The sequence below is a fragment of the Hydra viridissima genome, unplaced genomic scaffold (assembly GCF_058129835.1).
Source record: "Hydra viridissima isolate aposymbiotic clone 2 unplaced genomic scaffold, HvirCarnegie_v1 scaffold_3, whole genome shotgun sequence".
Classification (NCBI taxonomy): domain Eukaryota; kingdom Metazoa; phylum Cnidaria; class Hydrozoa; order Anthoathecata; family Hydridae; genus Hydra; species Hydra viridissima.
In genome coordinates, this window is record NW_028324302.1 from 17,573,551 (window position 1) to 17,595,086 (window position 21,536).

The 21,536-nt window shown below is 29.3% G+C and overlaps 4 protein-coding genes across 6 annotated transcripts; 1 reads left to right on the top strand and 3 right to left on the bottom strand.

Moving 5' to 3' along the window:
- Positions 1-1,411: 1,411 nt before the first annotated feature.
- Positions 1,412-4,575, bottom strand: LOC145202037 (peroxiredoxin-like). Its single transcript, XM_080074913.2, has 9 exons — positions 3,632-4,575; positions 2,879-2,959; positions 2,724-2,760; positions 2,423-2,539; positions 2,168-2,290; positions 2,020-2,080; positions 1,839-1,908; positions 1,686-1,720; positions 1,412-1,564 (listed from the first exon to the last, which is right to left on the bottom strand). The coding sequence occupies exons 1-9, from the start codon at positions 3,804-3,806 to the stop codon at positions 1,505-1,507; spliced, it is 759 nt and encodes a 252-aa protein (XP_079931039.2). The 5' UTR covers positions 3,807-4,575; the 3' UTR covers positions 1,412-1,504.
- Positions 4,576-12,002: 7,427 nt separating this feature from the next.
- On the bottom strand, positions 12,003-14,494 carry LOC149891246 (uncharacterized). Of its 3 annotated transcripts, XM_090083140.1 has the most exons (8): positions 14,146-14,494; positions 13,833-14,047; positions 13,486-13,583; positions 13,151-13,322; positions 12,898-13,055; positions 12,672-12,736; positions 12,456-12,553; positions 12,003-12,227 (listed from the first exon to the last, which is right to left on the bottom strand). In XM_090083140.1, the coding sequence occupies exons 2-7, from the start codon at positions 14,044-14,046 to the stop codon at positions 12,511-12,513; spliced, it is 750 nt and encodes a 249-aa protein (XP_089939266.1). In that variant the 5' UTR covers position 14,047; positions 14,146-14,494; the 3' UTR covers positions 12,003-12,227; positions 12,456-12,510. The 3 variants fall into 3 exon arrangements, with proteins under 3 accessions (XP_089939266.1, XP_089939267.1, XP_089939265.1); XM_090083141.1 differs by lacking the exon at positions 14,146-14,494 and having other exon boundaries at positions 13,486-13,579; positions 13,833-14,139; XM_090083139.1 differs by lacking the exon at positions 14,146-14,494 and having other exon boundaries at positions 13,833-14,139.
- A 77-nt stretch (positions 14,495-14,571) lies between these two features.
- On the bottom strand, positions 14,572-17,011 carry LOC145184133 (uncharacterized). Its single transcript, XM_080059738.2, has 2 exons — positions 16,056-17,011; positions 14,572-15,944 (listed from the first exon to the last, which is right to left on the bottom strand). Exons 1-2 carry the CDS (start codon positions 16,666-16,668, stop codon positions 14,761-14,763), a joined length of 1,797 nt encoding a protein of 598 aa, XP_079915864.2. The 5' UTR covers positions 16,669-17,011; the 3' UTR covers positions 14,572-14,760.
- A 204-nt stretch (positions 17,012-17,215) lies between these two features.
- LOC145199551 (mitoferrin-1-like) lies at positions 17,216-19,764 on the top strand. The gene is made up of 4 exons (XM_080074328.2): positions 17,216-17,871; positions 18,259-18,484; positions 18,568-18,624; positions 18,728-19,764. The coding sequence occupies exons 1-4, from the start codon at positions 17,644-17,646 to the stop codon at positions 19,276-19,278; spliced, it is 1,062 nt and encodes a 353-aa protein (XP_079930454.2). The 5' UTR covers positions 17,216-17,643; the 3' UTR covers positions 19,279-19,764.
- Positions 19,765-21,536: the final 1,772 nt, after the last annotated feature.

A 21,536-nucleotide genomic window follows, 5' to 3' on the forward strand; every position in this document is an offset into this window, starting at 1 on the left:
TACAACACAGCTCTTTATTTTTTCTTCATATTTTGTGTGGGTTGTTGGATGTTTAAATATTTTAAAATTAATCTTAAATAGGTAATGTAGTATCCCTGATTCCCAAGGAATAGTTTTTATGTTTAGAAAAGTGTTGCACATGATAAAAAAATCTATGTGCTTTTGGTAAAACACTTGCACTTGTTGCATAATAGTAATTTAAAACCCCATCATAAGGTGAAGTTCCATCAGATGTATCGAATCGAAGAACTAGCGTACTTTCACAACTTGAAGAATGAACATTTTTGAAGATATTTTTTAAGCCAACCTCTGATTCAATGAATGCTTTTTGATTCTTCTTTGAATAATCAATTTTTCGAGGTGAAATAGGTAAGTTTATATTTTTTGAATCAGTTTCACACAACAACAAAGATGAATTCTCGAATGTGATTGAATTCCACAAATAACATTAGGCATTTTCATATTGCATGAGAACAAATGTGGGACTTCTTAAGAATTGATCAAATTTAGTAGTTGGTATTTTTTGAATGTTTCTAGGTCTTTGCAAGTTACTACTAAAATGTGTCTTTTTACACCAGAAGGTTTAAAAACGTTTTTTTGATAGATTCAGCTTTGAAGATGGAGGAGGTGCTATAGAAGTTGATTTATTTGATGAAACATTGAGACTAACTTTGAGAAAACTTCCTTCACTATCAATTTAATTTGAAAAAAAAAAGCAATTCTCTCTCTTTTTTTTTTTTTACTATTTAAGTATTAGATACTTTAACTCGAGTTTTTTGTTTGTTTACACATCACAGTATTTCCTTCAGTTTCAGTTTCTTCACAAGTGCAAACGTAATGTTGACCATCTTCAGATTGATTGAAAAAGTCAAACACACTAGACTTGAGGCTAGGCATATTTATTTGAAAAATGAATTTAAATTTTTGTCATAGCTCTTATATTCTCTAAAAGGTAAACTAACAATAGGTCTCAAAGTAATATATAGGCTGTAATTAGGCGCCTGTTGTACAAATTTAAGTATCTGAGAAGAAATAGACCTAGTTTAGATAATTAAGCATAAAAATCAATTGAAATATTTATAGCATGACTATTTTTTTTCAATTCCCAAAGTCATAAAGTGTGCCCTTGTATTGATTAAGTAGATGATTTACAGTTTTTAAGTGTAAGTTTAGCGTTTTTGCCTTTGATGTTTCCGAAGTAGGATATTTGTGCATATAATTTTCTGAATTTCGAGCTCTTTTGATTCGATTTTTTTGTCAACAACTTACGTTCAGAAAATATTTAGAATGTATATATGCGCCACACTTAAATTGGGACAAATGATGTTGTAATGCTTAATGGTCTACATTTGAGGATAGTAAAAAAATCCAAGGATAAATCTTTGATAATATAAAAAAAAAACCCTAAGGATTAATTGTTTTTAACTCTATTAATTTAATTCAACCAAAGCACCATAAAAAACAGACCTAAATAATAGTATTAACACAACTTTTTATGAGCGAATTACAAGCCTTCTTTTACTTTCTTGAAGTAGTTTAATTTTTCTTTAGGATCAGGAATAATCTAAAAAAACATTTCAAAAAATAGGCTTGAAAATTCATTGAGAAATAGGCTTGAAATCAATTGAGAAATCCTTGATAGTTACTTTTTAAATCTATAATAAAATTTGAGTATTAAAGCTTACTGTGTCAGATCCGGGTTTCCAACCAGCAGGGCAAACTTTAAAAAACAAAAAATTGATTTTTTTTTTTTTTTAATGCAACTTTAATGACCTTGTATAAAACTAACAAAGCAATAAACAGAAAATTTGTAAGACTATAACTCAATTTATTATTACCTTCACCATGTTTGTCTGTGTATTGAAATGCTTGAACTAAACGTAGGGTCTCATCGACTGATCGACCAACCTAAAAAGATGGTTAGTAAGTAGCAGAAAAGTAAAAACTTTACAAGAGAAATATTTATCTTCTAAGATTGAACTACACACACAATAAGAAATAATATTTGCATATACTTACTGGTAAATCATTCATTGTGATTTGTCTTAAAATACCCTTGTCATCAATAATAAACAGACCCCTAAAAAAACAAAGAAAGATTTAAGACAAAAATTTAAAAAAAAAATTACAAATTACAATATACAAATTGCATTTACTCTAATAGTACCTGAGGGTGTGACCAGCATCTTCAAGCAATACACCATAATCTTTGGAAATTTGCTTGGTTAGATCAGCTAACAATGGAATATTCATTTTTCCTAGACCACCTTGCTGTCGTGGAGTGTTTATCCTAAATTTTTAAAAAGCCTTATAGTTTCCATTCCATGTCTTTTATTTTAGACTAGTAACTAAAAAAAAAAAAAAATATGAATAGATTATAAGAGTGAGAGAAAAATATTGTTAAAGTTTTAAAAAATCGCACCATGCCAGGTGTGTAAAAACTGAATCAACAGAAACAGCTATAACTTGAGTGTTTATTTTTGAAAATTCTTCAATACGATCGCTGAATGCAATTATCTCTGTAGGACATACAAAAGTGCTAAACAATAGGAAATGTATATAAAAAATGATTTGCACAAATGATTCCACAATATTTAAGCAAAATAGCTTTTTGTAATAAATGAATAACTTGGGAAATAACTCTCAAGAATACTCCATTAAAGTATAATCAAAATATAGTAAAAGTTGACTATAACAGATTAAAAATAATTTTTAAAACTTACAAGTCCAATGGATAGAAAAAAAAAACCAAATATTTTCCTATGTAAAAAGAAAAAAAAAGAGCAACTAGAATTAAAAATTTATCTTCTAGAAACAAAATGTAGAATCATACTTATTAATATAACATGCGTAATATTATATATTAGTTTATATTTACCTCTATAATCAGACAGTTTTATATCTTTAAATTCACCGTTCACAACAGCTTTTCCTTGCCATGATGGTGCAGGTTTTGAAACTAAAATTTTGAGAAAAACTTTGTTAAAGATGTTAAAAAAAATCTTCAAGTAGTATTTAGAAACAGACTTTTGTAAAATTTAATTTGGCTTCAGTTAGAGTGTTTAATTATAAAATGAAAATGGTGCTATTTCTGCTCACCATTCTTGCAAATATCAATTCAAAATTATACTTTAAAAAATATTAACAGGTTGGGATATAAATAGCTTACTATTTCCTCACTATCCTTAACACATCTCAGTTTATCATTCATGTTTTATCATTTCTGTAAATATCAGTACTAATCTAATTTTTTTTTCTTGAGTGCGCATAAATATTTGAAAAGATTAACCTAACTTACTGATTAGTTACAATTTAAATTAGGTTTTTTACCTAAGTAAAAAAGATGCAAAATAGGAGTTTTAGGGTATTCTATGAGAAGACATGTGTTATTTGAAATCCATATGTAAAAGATAAATTAAATGCAAATTATTTTTTATTTAGAGTGAAAATTTTGCTCCTCGGAAGCTATTACAATTTAAGTAGTAAATAACCTCAGTTGGAACTTTAAAATAATTTTAAACTATCAGAGGAAATGGCATTCTTTATTACTTAAAAATTTATTTTTTCCTTTTTATATATCATGATCTTTGCATATCTATGACCTGTAGGTAGGAAAGTAGGTAGAAATTACTTTGAGCTTTACTCCAGTGTAAAGCATGTTCTGCACCAAGTTTGTTTTCATCTGGATAAACTTGTCCTCCCGCATAAGTTCGACATGTTTCCTCACCTTTAACAGATAAAATTAAAAAAAAGAAGATATGAATCATATTTAATCGATGTATAAGGCTGTGTACAGTGATTGCCATCCAGCCAGCAGGTAGTCGGCGCTGGAATAAGTGTAAGAGAGTCACATTGACGAGAACAATGTTATGATGCTAACATGTTAAAAAAGCCTCGCTCTCGTGAGACACGTTACAAAACAAGAATTGACAAAATATGACTTTTAAAACTAAACAGTATTTCAAGTTAAGGACCTTTGGAAAATTTAGGATTGTCAGAAAAGGGGATTTTGAGAAAAATGGGTCAAAAAAAATCCTTTGACAAAAAAAATCATTTTGCAATTGACAAATTTGAACTTAAAAACCAACTTTTTAATATTCATTTGATTTCGCAGTGTAGTGGAATTAGGTCAAAACACCTCCTGACCTGGAAAAAAAATTATATAAAGATAGGCTTTTTACATTGAGGTCAGTTAACATGTCAAAAAAAATTAGCGAAATCCTCTTGGAGCATAAAGGAAAGCCAATTAGAAAATACTGAAGTTAACAATTCTTTTTATTCATGCATGGAGTGGATAAATAAAAAGCAAATTATCCTTAATTTCGCTCACTCCACTTTAGCAATTCTTGGAAAACAAAAAGAAAGTTTCCTAAATTTCTTCAGGAAGTTAAGAGTATGAGGAAGATATCCAAAACATGAAGTATGGGCAATAAATTACGATATTGCAGAATCCTCAGTCAAAGGAAAAAAAAAAATATGCAGTGGACATCAAGAGACTTCTTTATCTGAATTAAGGTTTATTCTTATTCAAAATTAAATTGTGTAAAGATTAACTTTGCTCACTTAACTTACTTCTCAGCTAAGCCGTAGCTACATTAGAACAGAGGGTTTATCCGAAGCAGCTGCAAATTTAAAAAACAATTTACGTCAATTTAAAACACCATTGCAGAAGAAAAACATGCATGTGTAGAAAAACAGTATTAATGTGGGGATTGCCATGGAATGGATTGCAATAATATGGCTGTGAGAAAAATTTAATAATTAAAAATTGTTATGTCTTGTTGACCAATTGATTTATGGAGAATGAGAAATTTGTGATCTCTAGGTAAAAGTATGCAAAAAAGTTGTTGTAACATATTACTTTAATATGTATAGGTGAAGTTGGACAAAGTAGAGGAAGAAAATGAGGATAGCGATGAAGAAAAAAACAAATATTTGTGATGACATGTAAATACTGTGTATTATGTGATGCCCTGTGTAAATACTATTTGCTTAAATATACTAATTTGACTGTTGTGGTTCATATGATGAAAAAATGTTTGATATTTGGTTGCTAAGTATACCTTTTTTGTATTGCAACCAGAGATTTTGTTTTTGCTACTTTGGGAAAATGTGATATTTTGAAATATATTCTTATGTATATACGGCACAAACACCATAATTGTTGGTTCCAATGATAAGATAATAATTATTTAACTTAATTGTCAACAAAATAATTCAATATAACATGTAGGGATTGCATCTCGAAATTCAAAATTTTGAGAATTCCGTAATTCCTTATAATAATATAGTTTCGAATTCCGAAAATTTTTCCAGCGAATTTCGAAATTAAAATTGATTTTTTCGTGCTCTCTCTAACTTTTAAATTGTGTTTTTGTTTCTGTACACTTAAGTATTCTACATTCTAATTCTATAAGAAGAAATAAAGAAAACAATTGTAAATTACAGTTATCCTACATAATTTATAAGTAGACATAGAGAAAACATTCCTAAATTGCAGTTAACGGTTTCATGTCTTCATTTTATATCCATGTGTAATAATTTTACTATTTGGTATAACCTCGTGTTCTTATATTTTACAATTTTCAACAGTGTTGAGATTTGCTTGTTGGAGTGCGGTGTGTATTGAATTATTTGGATCAATATTTTTTAAATAGGTAAGCAAATAATAGCAGGAATTATAGCAGTTTTAATTTAACAACATTGTTTGATAACTATTTAATCTTAATTTTGTTTTGTTTAACAAGTTAAATTATTGTTAACAGCACATCCTAAAATGTCTTCAAAGGAAAGTTATTCGGAGTACACATAGCAATGTAAAAATCAAAATTCTGTTTGGATTCATTTTTTAAGAGGATCAAAAAAACTAACAGCAAAATGTAAAATATGTTATAAAATAGTAAAAACCGCTGGTTCAACGACACCGCAGCACACGCATTTATGAGCAATACACAATATTAATGTATTAAAACGGGATGTTGTGCAAGTTGAAGGTCCAGAAAGCAGCTCATCAAAAATGATAATTACAAACTATTTATTGAACAAAAAAGATGAATCACTTTCTGCAATTGTATCACGAATGTGTGCCTTAGATAATATACCATTCAAAGTTTTTTGTACGTCTATCAATTTGAGAAACTTGTTTTTGGCTAGAGGCGCTCGAGATTATGCATTACCAAAATCACAGAACTCGATTCGCAAAATGGTTTTAAAATACGCGCAAAAAATTCGGGCTTAAAACCATATTACAAGATATTTAAAACCATATTACAACAATTTTAATATCGATAAAGATATTACGTCTATAACAACTGATGGGGCAGCTGTAATGCAAAAAGTTGGACGGCTTTTGCCATGTAATCAGCAGTTATGCTTCGCACATGCGATACATTTAGCTGCAATTGATGACCTGTATAATAATTCGAATACAACTGAATTGGTGGCTCACATATATGCAGAAAATGTTAGTGCAGAAGATCAAGTAAGTGATGAATCGGATGAGGAATACATTGAAGATGAAAATGTTGGCTTGATTGAACAAACTTACAATGAAGCTGAGCTTGTTGAAACTGAAGAATTTGGATTTAGTTTTGTCATCAAAAAATTTCGTTCGATTGTAAAGAAATTTCGTTTTTCGAGAACATCAAATGATATTCTTTAAGTGTACGTGAAACAAGAATTTGGAAAACAGTTGAAACTTATTATGGACACTAGAATTATATGGATTAGCTTAGTCGAAATGCTTGAAAGGTTTAACAAGCTAAAAAGCTGTGTTAGAAAAATATTGGTTGACATTGCATCTGATATCGTTATTCTAGATGCTGAAATTTTGTCGATTAAAAACATTATCTCTGCACTTCTCCCAGTGAAGCTTACTGTTGAAGCCCTTTGTCGAAAAGATGCAAATCTGCTTTCTGCTGATGCAGCATTTTTTTTTATGCTTTAGAATTTCGGATCTGATGAACTTTCGTTAAAATTAAAGAAGAAGTTAGAAGACGGAATAAGCGAAACACGAACTAATGTGTCTGGAACTCGTCAGTATTTACACAATGGCGGAAAAAGTGAGATTAATGGATCCTTTACAAGACCATTGAAAAAAACAATAACCAAAGTTATTGAAAACTTTGCACAAAGATTGATATTTAACACTAACATGGAAACTTCCTCAGACGAGCAGTCAGAAGCTGACGATGTGATAGAAGTGATGTTGGAAAAACAAACTAAGCCATTAACATTAGTGCAAAAGTTGGAGAACAAAATTCAATTGAATTTATCGTCCAACGTCCAACTCAACTCAATAAATAATAAGAGCTTAATTTCAAAAATTAAATCTGAAATGAAATTCTTTGAAGAGAACAGCGTTCGTGGCAAAATATTAGAGTCCATCTACTCACATTTGATTTTGATTCCGCCATCGAGCGTGGAGTCTGAGCGAGCCTTCTCAATCGCTGGTAACTTTTGTACAAAAGTTCGAACGAGACTCGGAGATGCAGCTTTAAGTGATCTCTGCTTCCTCGAGGCATATTTCAGGCAAATAAAACAATAATTTTATATTTTTTATTAGTAAATGATATACCATATTAGAATGTTTCTATACTAATTTAATTTAGCATAATTTTATGTTTCATTTTTATAGTTAAAGAAAGTATTTTTTATGCAATAAATAACAATGAATTATCTCAAATAAGTTTTACTTATTATTTTATAGACATGAAAATATTTAATTTCTAATTCCGAATTTCGATTTTTTTATTATCGTCAAAATTTGCATTCCCTAATAACATGGAATAACATATAGCCTAACAGGACCTATAAATTACGACAATAAAATATCAAAAATGGAAGACAAATTGATTTTACAGATCTACTTATCAGGAAGTGAACGTGATTTTAAAATTTGCATTAAAAGTTTTCTAGAAACTTCTTGAAATCCTTGTTACGAGATTCTTGAACTTCTTCAGAAAGCATTCCATCTGGTGAAGAAAAATTTTGTACAACTTTATACCCATGTAATCAAATACGGTCTAAACTTGGGGGCATGTACTACGATGAATAAATTTCTACTTATCTATTTGCAATATTTCTAGATTTCAGCATTTCAAGACGTCAAGACCATAGTGTAAAAACTTTCTCCATAGTTTGTTTTTCACTTCCAAAGCTTAAAGAACTTTGTAGACAAAAATATCTAATGGAGTTAGTTGAAATGGTGTGTTTAGAAAAATCGCGGGGCATACATTCAACATTTAAGTTCCTCAGCAAAGCTAAATGAATATCAGCCAACGGTGGAACAAAAATGAGAATATTCTTCAAAAATTATAGCATGAAGAAATAGACATTATTAGCTTAATGAAGAGCTTTAAAAAAAAAGAATCAGCTAGATAGCAAATAGTTATTAGTCGTTGTCGTTATTCAAAAGACAAGTAAACACATTTTGCGCATTGTCCATTGAAAACACGGGCTAGAAGTTAAGTATCAGGCATCAAAGTGTGTGAAGAATCTCTCTCTAAAAATGTTTTCAATTCATTAAAGTTACTTTGATTAAGCTAATTTTTCTCTTATTCTAGAAAGCCCTTTTAGCCAAACGGCCAAAAATTTGAAAATGGAAAGTTTTGAAAACGTTGAATGGTGACATATACATAAAAACTATGACAGGTACCCTATGTTAACAAAAAATGGCCATACACTCAATAAAATGAATTTGAGCTCTTGAGCAGATTTAGGTAATAATCTTACTTGGTATTAAATTCAATTTTTGGTGCAAATTGGTTTGTATAAAAATTGTGTACTTTTAAATCTCATCCTTTTTAAAAAGATGGAATTTAAAAGTTACAGGCTTGTTAGATAAATACCTGTATTACTGAATATCTGCTACCATATTCGTCATCGCTACAAAATGTTAAACATATTGATTGGTTTTTTATATAGGAATATTTATTGATTGTAAATACTATTTTATTATTATGAATACTTAATTTGTTGGTAACAAAATTTAATAGAGTGTAAGTGTAAGTTAAATAAAAGTGTAAGTTATCGTCACAGGTTGCTAAGAACAACTAATAGTTTTCCACGGTTTATAAAGTAGTTAAAATAATAGGACAATTTTTAAAAGCCACAAAAAGTTTGATCGTTAATGTTTAAAAATATCGTACATGATTAAAATATACTTTATATACTTAAAAAACCTTTGACAAAACTTGGCAAGATAAGAAAAGTTCTATCTTATCTCAGTAAAGTCTTTCACCCTTTCACTTTAAACTGACATTTCTCTTCAGTCCAGTAAAAAAAACTCAGGTAGTTTCTTAAAGTGTTAATGCACCTTGTTTGTTGTAGATAGCGATAAAAAAGCAACTTTCTTTTGTCACAACTGTAAAAATGAGAGAAACAACTTTTTTTACTTAAGTAAAAAAGAAGAAAAGAAGAAACAACGTACAATTAATGAACTTTTTTGAAAGCTTGGTGCCGCTTTTCTTTGATGCCCAATAACCATATACGCTTTTCTTAAAAAGTAGATGTGGCTGTTGGGCATCACAATATTGTTGCAAGAACAAGATATTATTGCCACCTTTACATATAAAGTTAGGCCATGTTAAACAGTTGGTTAAAATTGTTGACAAAGATTGTGATGCAATAAACTTTTTAAAGAAAAAATTCCCCCAAACTGAGATCTGCGAAAGTTGGGATAGCCGCTTCTCGGTCTGCGCTTTGATGACACTCTAACGCCAGTTTAAAAAGTAGTATAGCTGTTCTTTCGAAATGTTGGCATTGGTTTTCTTGGACAACATAAAGCTGCAAATTTTGATTCTCTAATCAATAATATGATGAAGAGCTATCAAAGCCTTGGCCTTATTACTTAAACTTCACTTTATGGATTTTATTTTAATTTTTTCTCTGAAAACATGTGTGGTGTATTTGATGAGCATAGTGAAAAACTTCATCAAAGAGTCAGTGAGATGGAAAGTTGTTTTAAAAGGAAACCTTTACCTTCATTACTTGCTGACTACTGCTGAGCTTAGTGCATAATTCAAAGTCTTCTCATAGAAGATCTAGTGGGATGAAAAATTTTTGATAATGTACAGACAAGATTATTTTACATACGCACTGGTAACATCGTACTCAACTTAGCACGTAAAAACTTAATCAAAATAGAAATCTGATCATCAAATGACTATTTACGTTAATTGTGAATATACCATAAAAACGAAAATGGACTTTTGATTTAAATTTACATCTAAAACGTTAAAACCAAAGCCAAATTCGAATTTGGCATCCAAAATTACCAAAGAACGAATGAAGTTGTTTTCTTAAAAAACGTTTCATCAAATATTTGTCAAACATTGTTGTTAAAGTTGTGTAGAATGAATTGAATATTTTAAGATAAATCAAGAAAAAAAACTGTTCGTTGTAAAAATTTGTAAAAAACGAATATACCTACAGAGATGGCGACAATACCAACTGCGGGTACAATTTGATAGACAAAACTTAGTGTCGGAGATTTTCGGTTTTTAACGAATACTAGCAGATGTTAAATTTTATATATTTAATGATTATTAAATATAACATGGCGAATAAACACCCTTTAAACGCGAGTGATGCCACATTTTAAAGGTTATAATCAATTGAAAAAACAACATTAGCGCCCGAAAATTGCTGGGGCTTTAGGGGTTTTCCAAAATTCCGCACTCAAGCTCTTACATCACACTTTTGTCCATATCCGTTACGTATGTCACGCATGCCCTTTCAATCTCAGTGCAAAAAAATTTTCTTACATCAGATGCTTTAATGACGGGTGTTAAATCCAAAATATATTATTTACCAGCGTGTTAAACATGAGCATTAAACATGCCGTTAAAATCGCAACATTCATCGTTCTGATATTGCTATCGTTTATAAATTTGTGAAGTATTTTTTTAGGAGTCAAAATCGGTTTTAAAGAAAGCTTCGTTTAAGTTTTAGAAAAAACTAAATTAAATTTTGTAGTACTATATTTTTATACATTATTGATTTTATCAATAATAAACAACATAATTAAAGCAAAAATATTTACAACTTTTAGAGATTTTTGTATTTTCCTATGACTCAAAGTTGTTAAAGAAGCTAAGTTTGTAATCTGCACGTTTTGTATATAATGTATAGAGTTTTTTCAAGTTGCAGTACATTAATCTTTTTTAAAGATGTACACCGTTAAAACTTGGAGAAAAAAAAATTTTTTTTCTGAAAACTTTTCTAAACTCCTCATCTCAATACAACTATTTAATAATCTGACATTCTAATGTTTTTCCAAACTTAATATTCTAGTTTTAATATAATTGTTTATATTTAGTATTACGTTTATATTTAGTATTATGTTTATATTTAGTATTACGAGTTTTACAAATAAAATAATCTGACATTTCTAAATAGGAGCGATATGAATTTTTGTTCAGGATTATGGTGAAAATTTACACCGCTGTTAATCGTTTAAATTTTTGTTTTTGTTTGATAGCGTGATGTTTTTATCTTCTCTTTCAAAAAGTGTCAACCAATCAAGTGTCATTACAGCAAGTACCCAGCCGGCAAAAAAACGTTTTTAAAACGTTGTAAAAACGTTATTATAAACGTTGCGAAAACGTTATGCATTGGTTGCATAGGTAACACCTAAAAACGTTTTTCAACAACGAATTAACAACGTTTTTTTAGCGACGAATTCTCAACGTTATTTTAAGGTCGTATTCGGAAACATTTTTTACTTTTATATTTATGAATACGATTTACATATGTATGCATGTATGTATGCATGTATGTATATATATATATATATATATATATATATATATATATATATATATATATATATATATATATATATATATATATATATATATACACACACACACACACATACATATATAAATATAGAAAGTTTTCAAGCCTCTTACCCTCTTAAATTGTCTTGTTTTAAAACACGAACGCATAAACTAGGGTGCATTTAGCCACGTTAAACAATTAAAATTAAAACTCGCACATTAGAGAAAGACTTATTTTGAAAAATTAATGCTACGAAAAATACAAGTTATCTTCACAAAATGATTTGGTTTGCTACATCGATTTGTTAGAGTCAGATGATGATGCTGTTCGGACAGTTTGACATTTAGTACCACCTGGTCTATACGGAGCATATTTTAGACACCTCTCCATTGCATTTCTTATTTGATTTTCGTTAGTCTCTTTAAAAGTGTTTTGAACAGCAGCTGAAAACATATATGAAGTACTTATACTCATCAAAAGATAAACTATTATTTAAAAAAAAAAGAGTAAACTCTGTAACTGAAACATAAAACAAGAAAACTTTTTGAAATTGTGCACAGAGCAAATAGTCACATTCAAAAACAGTGTAAAATAAAAAATACACATAATAGTTACTTTGGAAATTTAAGTGATAACAAACTTCTTTATATGAAAACAAAACATTATTATACCTATAAGAATAGGAAAGACTGCCATTTCTTGGAAAGTGATTTTATTCTTTGTTTTTCATTTGACACACAGCTGGCTCATTACCCAATTACTCATTAATCTAGAAATTATAATTTATCAAACTTTAAAGAATAATGATATGGTAGCTAATGTAATAACATTTTGTACAATAATAAACACAATAATATATAACAACTTCCTGAATTTAATATCCATACCGCTTCATCATTGCAAATACCATTGCATCTGCATCATGACCACCAACTCGTGAAAGCTGCTGTAACTATTATATGCAAATACATTTTTATACAAATAAAAACACTTTATTAAAAGTAATTTTTATAATTAGTACTGCATAAAAAGTACCATTGAAACATCATAAAGTGAACTTAAGCTGCAATCAATAACTAATAAAAAAATTATATGTTCAATATTATTACTAACCACATTAAGTCGAACAGCCTTTTCACTTAAGGTCTTATCAAAGGCATAAAATTCCTCTAATTGTGTTGATTGCACCAAAGTTATTTCCTCAGGATTATTGGATCTTTTTAGAAGTTCTTTTATTTCCATCAGCAAGTGTAAAACCCGCTTTTGAAATTCTACATAAATTTACAACATTCAATTAAGTAATCAACAATTTTCAGCATACCACTAGGTCTGATGCATATTCATAAAAAGAAAATAATACACTCACTCTCTTGGGCCAATAAAAATGATTGATTTATGTTTGCCTGAGATGTAGAAGCAAAGACTTCATCATCATAATCACTTTCCCTGTCTTCATCAGGCTCTTCATCATATCCACCTTGTCTTATAAATGTGGATGGTTCTGGATGTTCATTCTGGCTGTGACTAACTGAAGTACTCTAATAAATTATAATAACTAGTTGTACTTTATAAACTTACAAAATCTAAGAGCTTACACTTATATAGTCATGACCATATATATTGAAATTATCATTGCTTTATATTTTGTTTATATAACGACATTTTTTATGCATCCTTGTTAAATTTTTAATAAACATTTACCCTAAATTTTTTGCTTTGTGGTGGAGTTGGCCAATCAAGATGATCACTAACCTCTGGGGTAGTTGTGGCTTCATATTCATTGCAAGCCTTATAACTGTCTAAAACAAAAAATTTCATGTAGACTAAAGTCCCATGCAGTTTTTTTATCTTAAATGTTTAAATACTTTTCCTAATCTAGAAACAGAAATCTTTTGTTGATAAAACCACATCAGTAAAAATAAGTTTACTTTCAAGAAAGTTTTTTAAATACTATAATAAACACTAAATATAAATAATATAAATGATAAAATAATAATTATAATAAATACTATGATAACTGTATAATAAATACTTTAAGAAAAACAAACCATTCCATAACATTATTTTCTTAATTTGAAACTTCTTCCACTGTTCATTTGGTTTAGTACCATTCTTTATTTGATGTTGAATATTGCCTCTTGATGGCCAAAACATATATTTGTGGTCTTCAGAAATCCAGTTTACAGGTACAGTACCATCTAATTCTTTACCATTTTCTAACCATACTAACCGTAAATATTTATTAACATATTTTTGACTCATTCTAAAAAAACATATATTTTTCTGTTGAGATATAAAAACTAAATTAGTTAAAAAATACATAAAAGCAAAATGGATAATTTTTAGGAAGGGAAAAAATACCACTATTGTATCAAGCAGGCATCTATTACATGCATATTTATAAAGGAATAAATAATGCGGTACTTGTAAAAAGCCTCAACATATTGTTAATTTACCTACTAGAGAAAGAGAATAATTTTATATTACATATTTTATTTTGTTTCACACTATATCTGTAAATTGCTATTCAAATAATTCTTTGACAACAAAATGTTTTGATAAACAAAAACTTTAAGTGAGAGATAAAAAAGCATGCTACTAAAAAAAAACACAAAGCAAAGAACGCAACTATCATATGAAGTAGCAATCTATCAAGAAATTAAAAAAATAAAATTTGAGTAAACTTTACTAAAAAAATTTTTTCTGGCACAACTCCATAATCTGATTAGTAAAACAAGATTGATTAAACAACCCTAAATTTTAGAAATAATAAATAAAAACTCTGTATAACAAAATTTATGAATAGTGTAAACAAGTAATAGTTAAAAAGCATTATAACTGATCTTATCATACTAATTAAAAAAACAAGTTACCCCAGTTCCAAAACAACACTTAGTGAATATTTAACTTTGAAGCAACGTATACATATTGATGAAAAAAATTATTGTAGTTGAACTTTTAAAAAAACTTGAATGATTAAAGATAACTTTCTATTCCATTTCTGACAGGCATCATAACATATCCATCAGTTATTGGCAAACAAATAGCCTTACATTTGACATCACACTTTTGGACAAAAATTCCAATTATAGCATCTGCTGCTTTAAAATGTAAAACATTTAATAATGTTGAGCTACATGGCCTAGAATAAAACTCTTTTCCTTGGCCTATTGCATAAATATCACAAATAAAACCATCTTCAACAACTTCTTGCACAAAAGCAAAGTTACCATGCTTAAGTAAAATACATGAATCACTTGATAAATGCAATTTTGCTGTTATTTTCATTTCATTTTGATTACTTTCTTTTTTTCTTCCTACTAACTTTATTTCTTCTAGTCTTTTTACAACCTGTACTAGCGGGTTGGGTCCACTGCGAACTAGACGTTTTAATGATTGTAAGAAATTTTCAAATGGAAAAGAAGACAATTGGTTTAAACTACATTGAAAGTGTCTAACATCATCACCAAGGTGTAACAGATTGTGAACATTATACACACAGAAATTTTGTCCGTATAACTGACCTGACTTTCTAACAAAACTATGCATAAGTTCTTCTGCATACTGTAAAAGAGGCACTCTCTTTTCTATGTTATCAGTTAAATATATAGTCATTGAAATAGACAATGCAAGAAAATGTTGGTAAATATTTGGATTAATTACATCTTTTAAAATAACTGGACCAGTATATAGAAGGAATTGTTTTAGTTCCGTGGCTTTCCATCTGTTAACCTCTGCTAAAGACCTTGGCTTTCGTGCAAATTCTGATGGTATATAGCATCTCATGTTGATTAATAGTTCAGATATCTGATTCAGCTGAATATTAGAAACTTTGCAGCATGCAGGACCCTCTTTCCAAAACTTTAACATTCTTTTTAGCACACCGAGGCAAACGGTATGCATGTAGTCTAAAACAAAACCTGTCACACAAGGGAATGACAGTTCAATTAAGGGTGAAATATTATTCTGGTGAATATCCTTATAAACATATTTTATAAATTCTTCATCTGTTCGTTTTCTATAGACAGCTTCATCATTATCATAGACAATACAATTGTCAATACGTCTACCTTTTATTTGACATCTTTCACAAGCATTGTAACCACTATGGCTCTTTATACATTTTAAATAAGACCGAGCTGGTGCATCACAAATAAATGCTAGTATGGACACAGAAAATACCTTATTAATATAGCAAATATTATCAAACTTCAACTTTTTATATTCAGAAATAAAATCTGATAAAAATTCTTGAACAGAACATGGTTTACCTTTTCCATAAAATAAACATACCACAAAAGGCCTATAGTTTTTAACACAGCACAAAATTGGCCAGAAATTATCAGCTGATGATTTTTTTAATGGTAACCCATCAACATTAACCTTTAGTTCAATTACATGTTGGTCATTAACAAATGCTGGATTTTCCTTTAAAAACTGCACTATTGTATTTTTTAGACCAAAGTAATAGTAACTTCCTCCACATTTGTTTAAACATGGTATAGTTGAAGGAGTCACTTGACAAAGAGTGCGACTATCTTTTGGCAAATTTAAACCATGCTTTCTTAAAATACTGAGCAAACTATCTGCATGCTCTCTGCTACATTGACTATCTACAAGCCAACTAGCTAACTCAGTCTGCAGGTTTTCATTTCTTTTTAGGGCATCAATATTGTTTTCAAGCTCAAGCTCATTTTCTGTACTGATGTCTGTGTCAATATCAAACTCTGAACTTAAATCAGTTACATCACTGAGGCTTAATGTAGGTGAGTGGTCTTTAATTAACACTCTATTGTGATCATGATCACTTTCTGTTTCATTTATAAGCCTTTTCACTTGTTTGCTTATTCTACGATAAGTCTTTAAATAATTTCGTCGAGACATCTAATGCAAAAAGTTAATATACATATACCGCCATCAGGGGGTACTTGCAATAAGTGGGGCTTCTGAGAACAACATTAAAAAAATAGTATCAAATAGTTGATTTTCGTAAACTTGTATACAGACTTGTTTACATTTATGTAAACTTATGGCAAAAAAACTTCCATTTATAATTTCATAACCCATTTATAAACTTATAATCTAATTTATAATATTTATAATATAGAAAAGTAAAAAGCTAAAAAAAAAAAAAAAATGCAATTTTTTTTTCAATTGAACTGCTGTAATTTAAATAAAAACTAACTATGAATAGTTAACTAACGATGTATCAACGTTTTTAAAACGTTGAATTGTAACGTTAGCGCGCGCAACCTATACGCAACGTTTTGAGAACGTTTTTTGCCGGCTGGGTAGTCTTGGCAAACGTTAAGAATAATTGGCAATTGAAAGTAAAAATACCATTCAATCAATAATGAGTTGCTTTAACAATAAATTAAGAATGAATACAATATAATGAAAACTGAAACAAATTGTTATAATACGCGGACTAATAAACCTCAAGAACGAATTATGTCTATACCAACAGCTTTTGAGTTAATTGCTATACGCTTCAATTGATTTCACTAACGTTTTACTGAAATTAAGGGGTAATATCTTTGAAGGTAAATGAATTCACATTTTAAAGCTTTGACAATTAGCTCTAAGTCAAAATAAAACCTACCATTGTTAGTCTCCTTTACTCAAAATTACTCCTCTAATGATATATACTGAGATCGATTGGAACGTATTGACTTAATGAGACAGTCAAACCGTGCGGTGGATGTAATGAAATAAATTCTGACGTTAACGAAACAATGCTTTACGGTGCGACTAACATGGAGTGTGTCCTTAGGGTTTCCTTTTAATTTAAACTATACTTCAATTTGGAAATATTGAGTGCTGGCCTAACTACTCTTTTTTTTTTTATCTACAATTGATATGTCGCATCGTACAACGCTAGAATTACCTTCTCAGCCATTAGAAGACCTAAAAGCTAATATTCAACAACAAACTGCTGATCTAGTAAGTGAAAAGCATTGTTTAACAACGTCACCAAACTCCATACAATTTATGATCGGGGACAGTCAGCTCGGTATGTATCTGATGGCAGGTGCTGCGGCTGGTATTATGGAGCACTGTGTAATGTACCCAATTGATAGTGTCAAAGTAAGTATTTCATTCCTTATAACAAAAGTCATAGATAAATAATTGGTAATCCACAGAGTAAATTATCTAAGACTAAAAAGATTATTTTACATTGAAAAAAAAATAATAATAAAATTTAAAATGTAATTTAATGATAAAAAAATAAATCAACTTTTAAAACTTTTAAGATATATAAAGATTCCAGTTAAAAAAAAAAAAAAAACATCTAATTTACAGCAAATAGCAGAACATTTTTGATAGGTAAATTTCCTTAATCCTTATTTTGTGAAATATATATATTTTTTCTCTATGTGCTTTCTTTTCAAAATATGAATAAATACTCATTGATGTCAATTATGATGCATGTATACTCTATCTGGACTGTTTATATTATCAATGTACTTTTAGACACGGATGCAAAGTCTTCGTCCAGACCCAAGAGCAGCATATACCAGCATACGTCAAGCTCTTAAAAAAATGGTGGAAACAGAAGGAATACTTCGTCCTTTGCGTGGTGTGAATGTTGTAGCTTTAGGTGCTGGGCCAGCACATGCCTTGTATTTTTCAAGTTATGAACTTACAAAAAAACTTTTAGGGAATGATGGGAATGGAGCAAACTTTCCTATTGCAAATGGTAATAATTTTAGTTAAAATTTAGTTTTCAATAATGTAATGCTCTTAATTGACAAGATTTTTAAACTATTTATTATCCTTTAGCTGCTGCAGGAGCAATTGCTACATGCTTTCATGATGGGACTATGAATCCAGTTGAAGGTAAGTTTTTCCTTAAATGTACTGTTTCATAGTTGTCTAAAATGATACTTAGTTTTTTTTCAATTTTAGTTAAAAATATTTTTAAAAGTTTAAATTTTTTTAGTTGTTAAACAGAGACTGCAAGTTTATGGAAGCCCTTACAGAGGTGTTTTTCATTGTGCACGAACTATTCTAAAAAATGAAGGAGTTGTTGCATTTTACCGCAGCTTTACTACACAACTTACTATGAATATTCCCTTTCAATGTGTTCATTTTGTTACTTATGAATACTTAAAAGAATTGTTAAACCCACCTGGTGGTTATGACCCTAAAACACATCTCTTATCAGGAGCTATAGCTGGTGGTATTGCTGCTGCCAGCACCACACCTTTGGATGTTGCTAAAACATTACTTAATACTCAAGAACAGCGTGCTGTTACTGAGATTATAACAGACACTAAGACTTTGCACAAAAAAGTATATGTTGGGGGGATGTTTGCTGCCCTAAAAACTGTATATAAACTTCAGGGAATGGGAGGCTATTTTAGAGGTATGCAAGCACGTGTTGTCTACCAAATGCCATCTTGTGCAATATCTTGGAGTGTATATGAATTTTTCAAAAACAGTTTGTCGTTAAAAATTTCTGATGAAGAGATGATGGATCTCACAGCATAACTATGCTTTACAAGACCCTTTATAGAGTGAAAATGCATATCCTTAAAATATCCTTTTCATTACAATGTTATTTTTTTCTGTGGGATTGTTGGTGCAGCAATTAGTACTAAGAAGATTGCTTAAAGATAACTCCATTCAGCTGAATATACCATAAATTGGAAAACATGAAGTTATGCTAGAATTTTACATGAAACTGATTCTTATTAATTAAGATTGTTGTTGTTAAAAGATAAAATACAAAACTATCAACTAATAGGACAAATTAGTAACCAGTTTTCTAATATATTTTAACATTGGTATTTATAGTTATTGTAATAACAATTCAAAATCTCATTTTGTCTTCATTATACTTGCTGAAAGTGTTATCACTGTAATAATTGTAAATAAAAACAATATTTGGTGATTTTTAGCAATAAATAACACTAAATGAAAAAAAAAAAAAATTAGCCTAAAAGTCAGATAACATAATAAATTGCTGTTGTTTACGTTACATGAATTTTTTATTTTTATTTTTTTTTTTATTCTCTTACATCCACTTAAATCATATTAATGCGAATTTAAAAGGCCAACCATCATGAATTTTTTCTTTTCGATTGCACTAACCAATTTTCTTGTGACAGCGTTAAAGTAAAATTTCATTCGAATTGAAAAAATATTTCAAAAACGAAGCTATTAGGATTATGGAATCGATTTTTTTTCAAAAGAGTTCGCTAGGAGTACCAAACAAAGAAATTTTGTTAGCATAAATGACGTATTTAAAATTCCTATAAAAACCTGTTAAATTTGAATATTTAATGATCAAATGTTCAAATTATTAAATAATGAAAGCTTTTGTAAAAAGATCGTGTCAATTTTGCGAAATTTTGACATTAAGCAGCTCAACTCCCAGTAACAATAAAGCAATTCATCAACTTGATCTCTTTAGTTATTAACTTTTCACTCTTTAGTTTTTAATTTCATTGAAAACCATGTACAGCATGCTGAAGAACAGTCCAGGCTCTTTTTCTCTCTCTCTCTCTCTGGTATTTTCTTTTTAAGAGCTTTAGAGGCAACTATTCATCTTACCTGTACTTTAATGAGCACCAGCTGTATGTTGGCATCTGACAGTTTAGGAAAATTCAGATCTTTTTAACTTTCTTAACAATACGAGCTTGAAATGCTTAAACAAATTCTTTGTTTATGCTCAGTTTTATATGGAGTAGATGCAGAAGAATTTAGTCCACAGATGCTAGATTTAGGAGGCAGATTTTTAAAATTTTTTAACATTGATATCTACATAAAATTACTTTGAAGATAGTTTTACCCAATTTTAATTATTATTCTGCATTTATTTTCAGTTTTTACTTTGTCAATCGACCCCTTGATTCGATTTAATAAAATTTCTGATTTTTTTTTAAAATAAATTTTATTCAAATATTTTTCAGTCATCTCAATTCATTGTCTAAAATGTATTTTAAAACCTGGTAGACAATAGACAAAAAATTTGTCGTTTTCTGGATTAAATCCATGATACTTTAGAAGTACTTTTCAAGTATATCTAAATTGTGGCTTTTATTAGTAATCAGCATCGTTAACTTCGCATTTATCTTTATCAGCCTTAGCAGCTTTCTTTGCAAAAATGAAATAGCAAAAATGTCATATTTACACTCCATGTTAAGAATGGCACTTAAAAGCTACAAGCAAAATTAGGGGTAATTCCATTCTAGAGAAATCTAAATTGCGCGTAAGTCCATTTTTAAGTAAGCTAAACAAACAGCTACTAAATGTCAAATGGAAAAAATCATAACATGAACAGAAGTCATTAAAAAATAATCTAATGCCATCTATTTGTAGAAAACAAAATTTATTTCATGCTTTTTAGAAACTCCATTATTTTAATATGGCGTTAAACACATTCTAGAAATTTAGCGTTAAACCATATCAAAATTTCCATGGAGTTGTCTTTCCTTTGATGAGGCCTATTAAGATAAACTCTAGCTTATTGCTTTCAGCTTTTGAGAAAATCTTAACAATAAAAGTTAAACCATTCCACAATTTTCATGGTTAAGGTATTTTTTAAATAATGAGGCGAATTAAGATAAATTCAGGCTTATTGCTTTTAGCTTTTGAGTAAACCTAATAATAAAAGTTAAATAGTCAGCAGGTTTTGATAAGCGCTTTGTTTTTTGGAATGGATGAAAAATTTCCCCCTGGAGATGGAAATGCACTTCTAGGAATGCAAAAATGCACTCCTAGGATAAAAATAACTTTTACTAGAA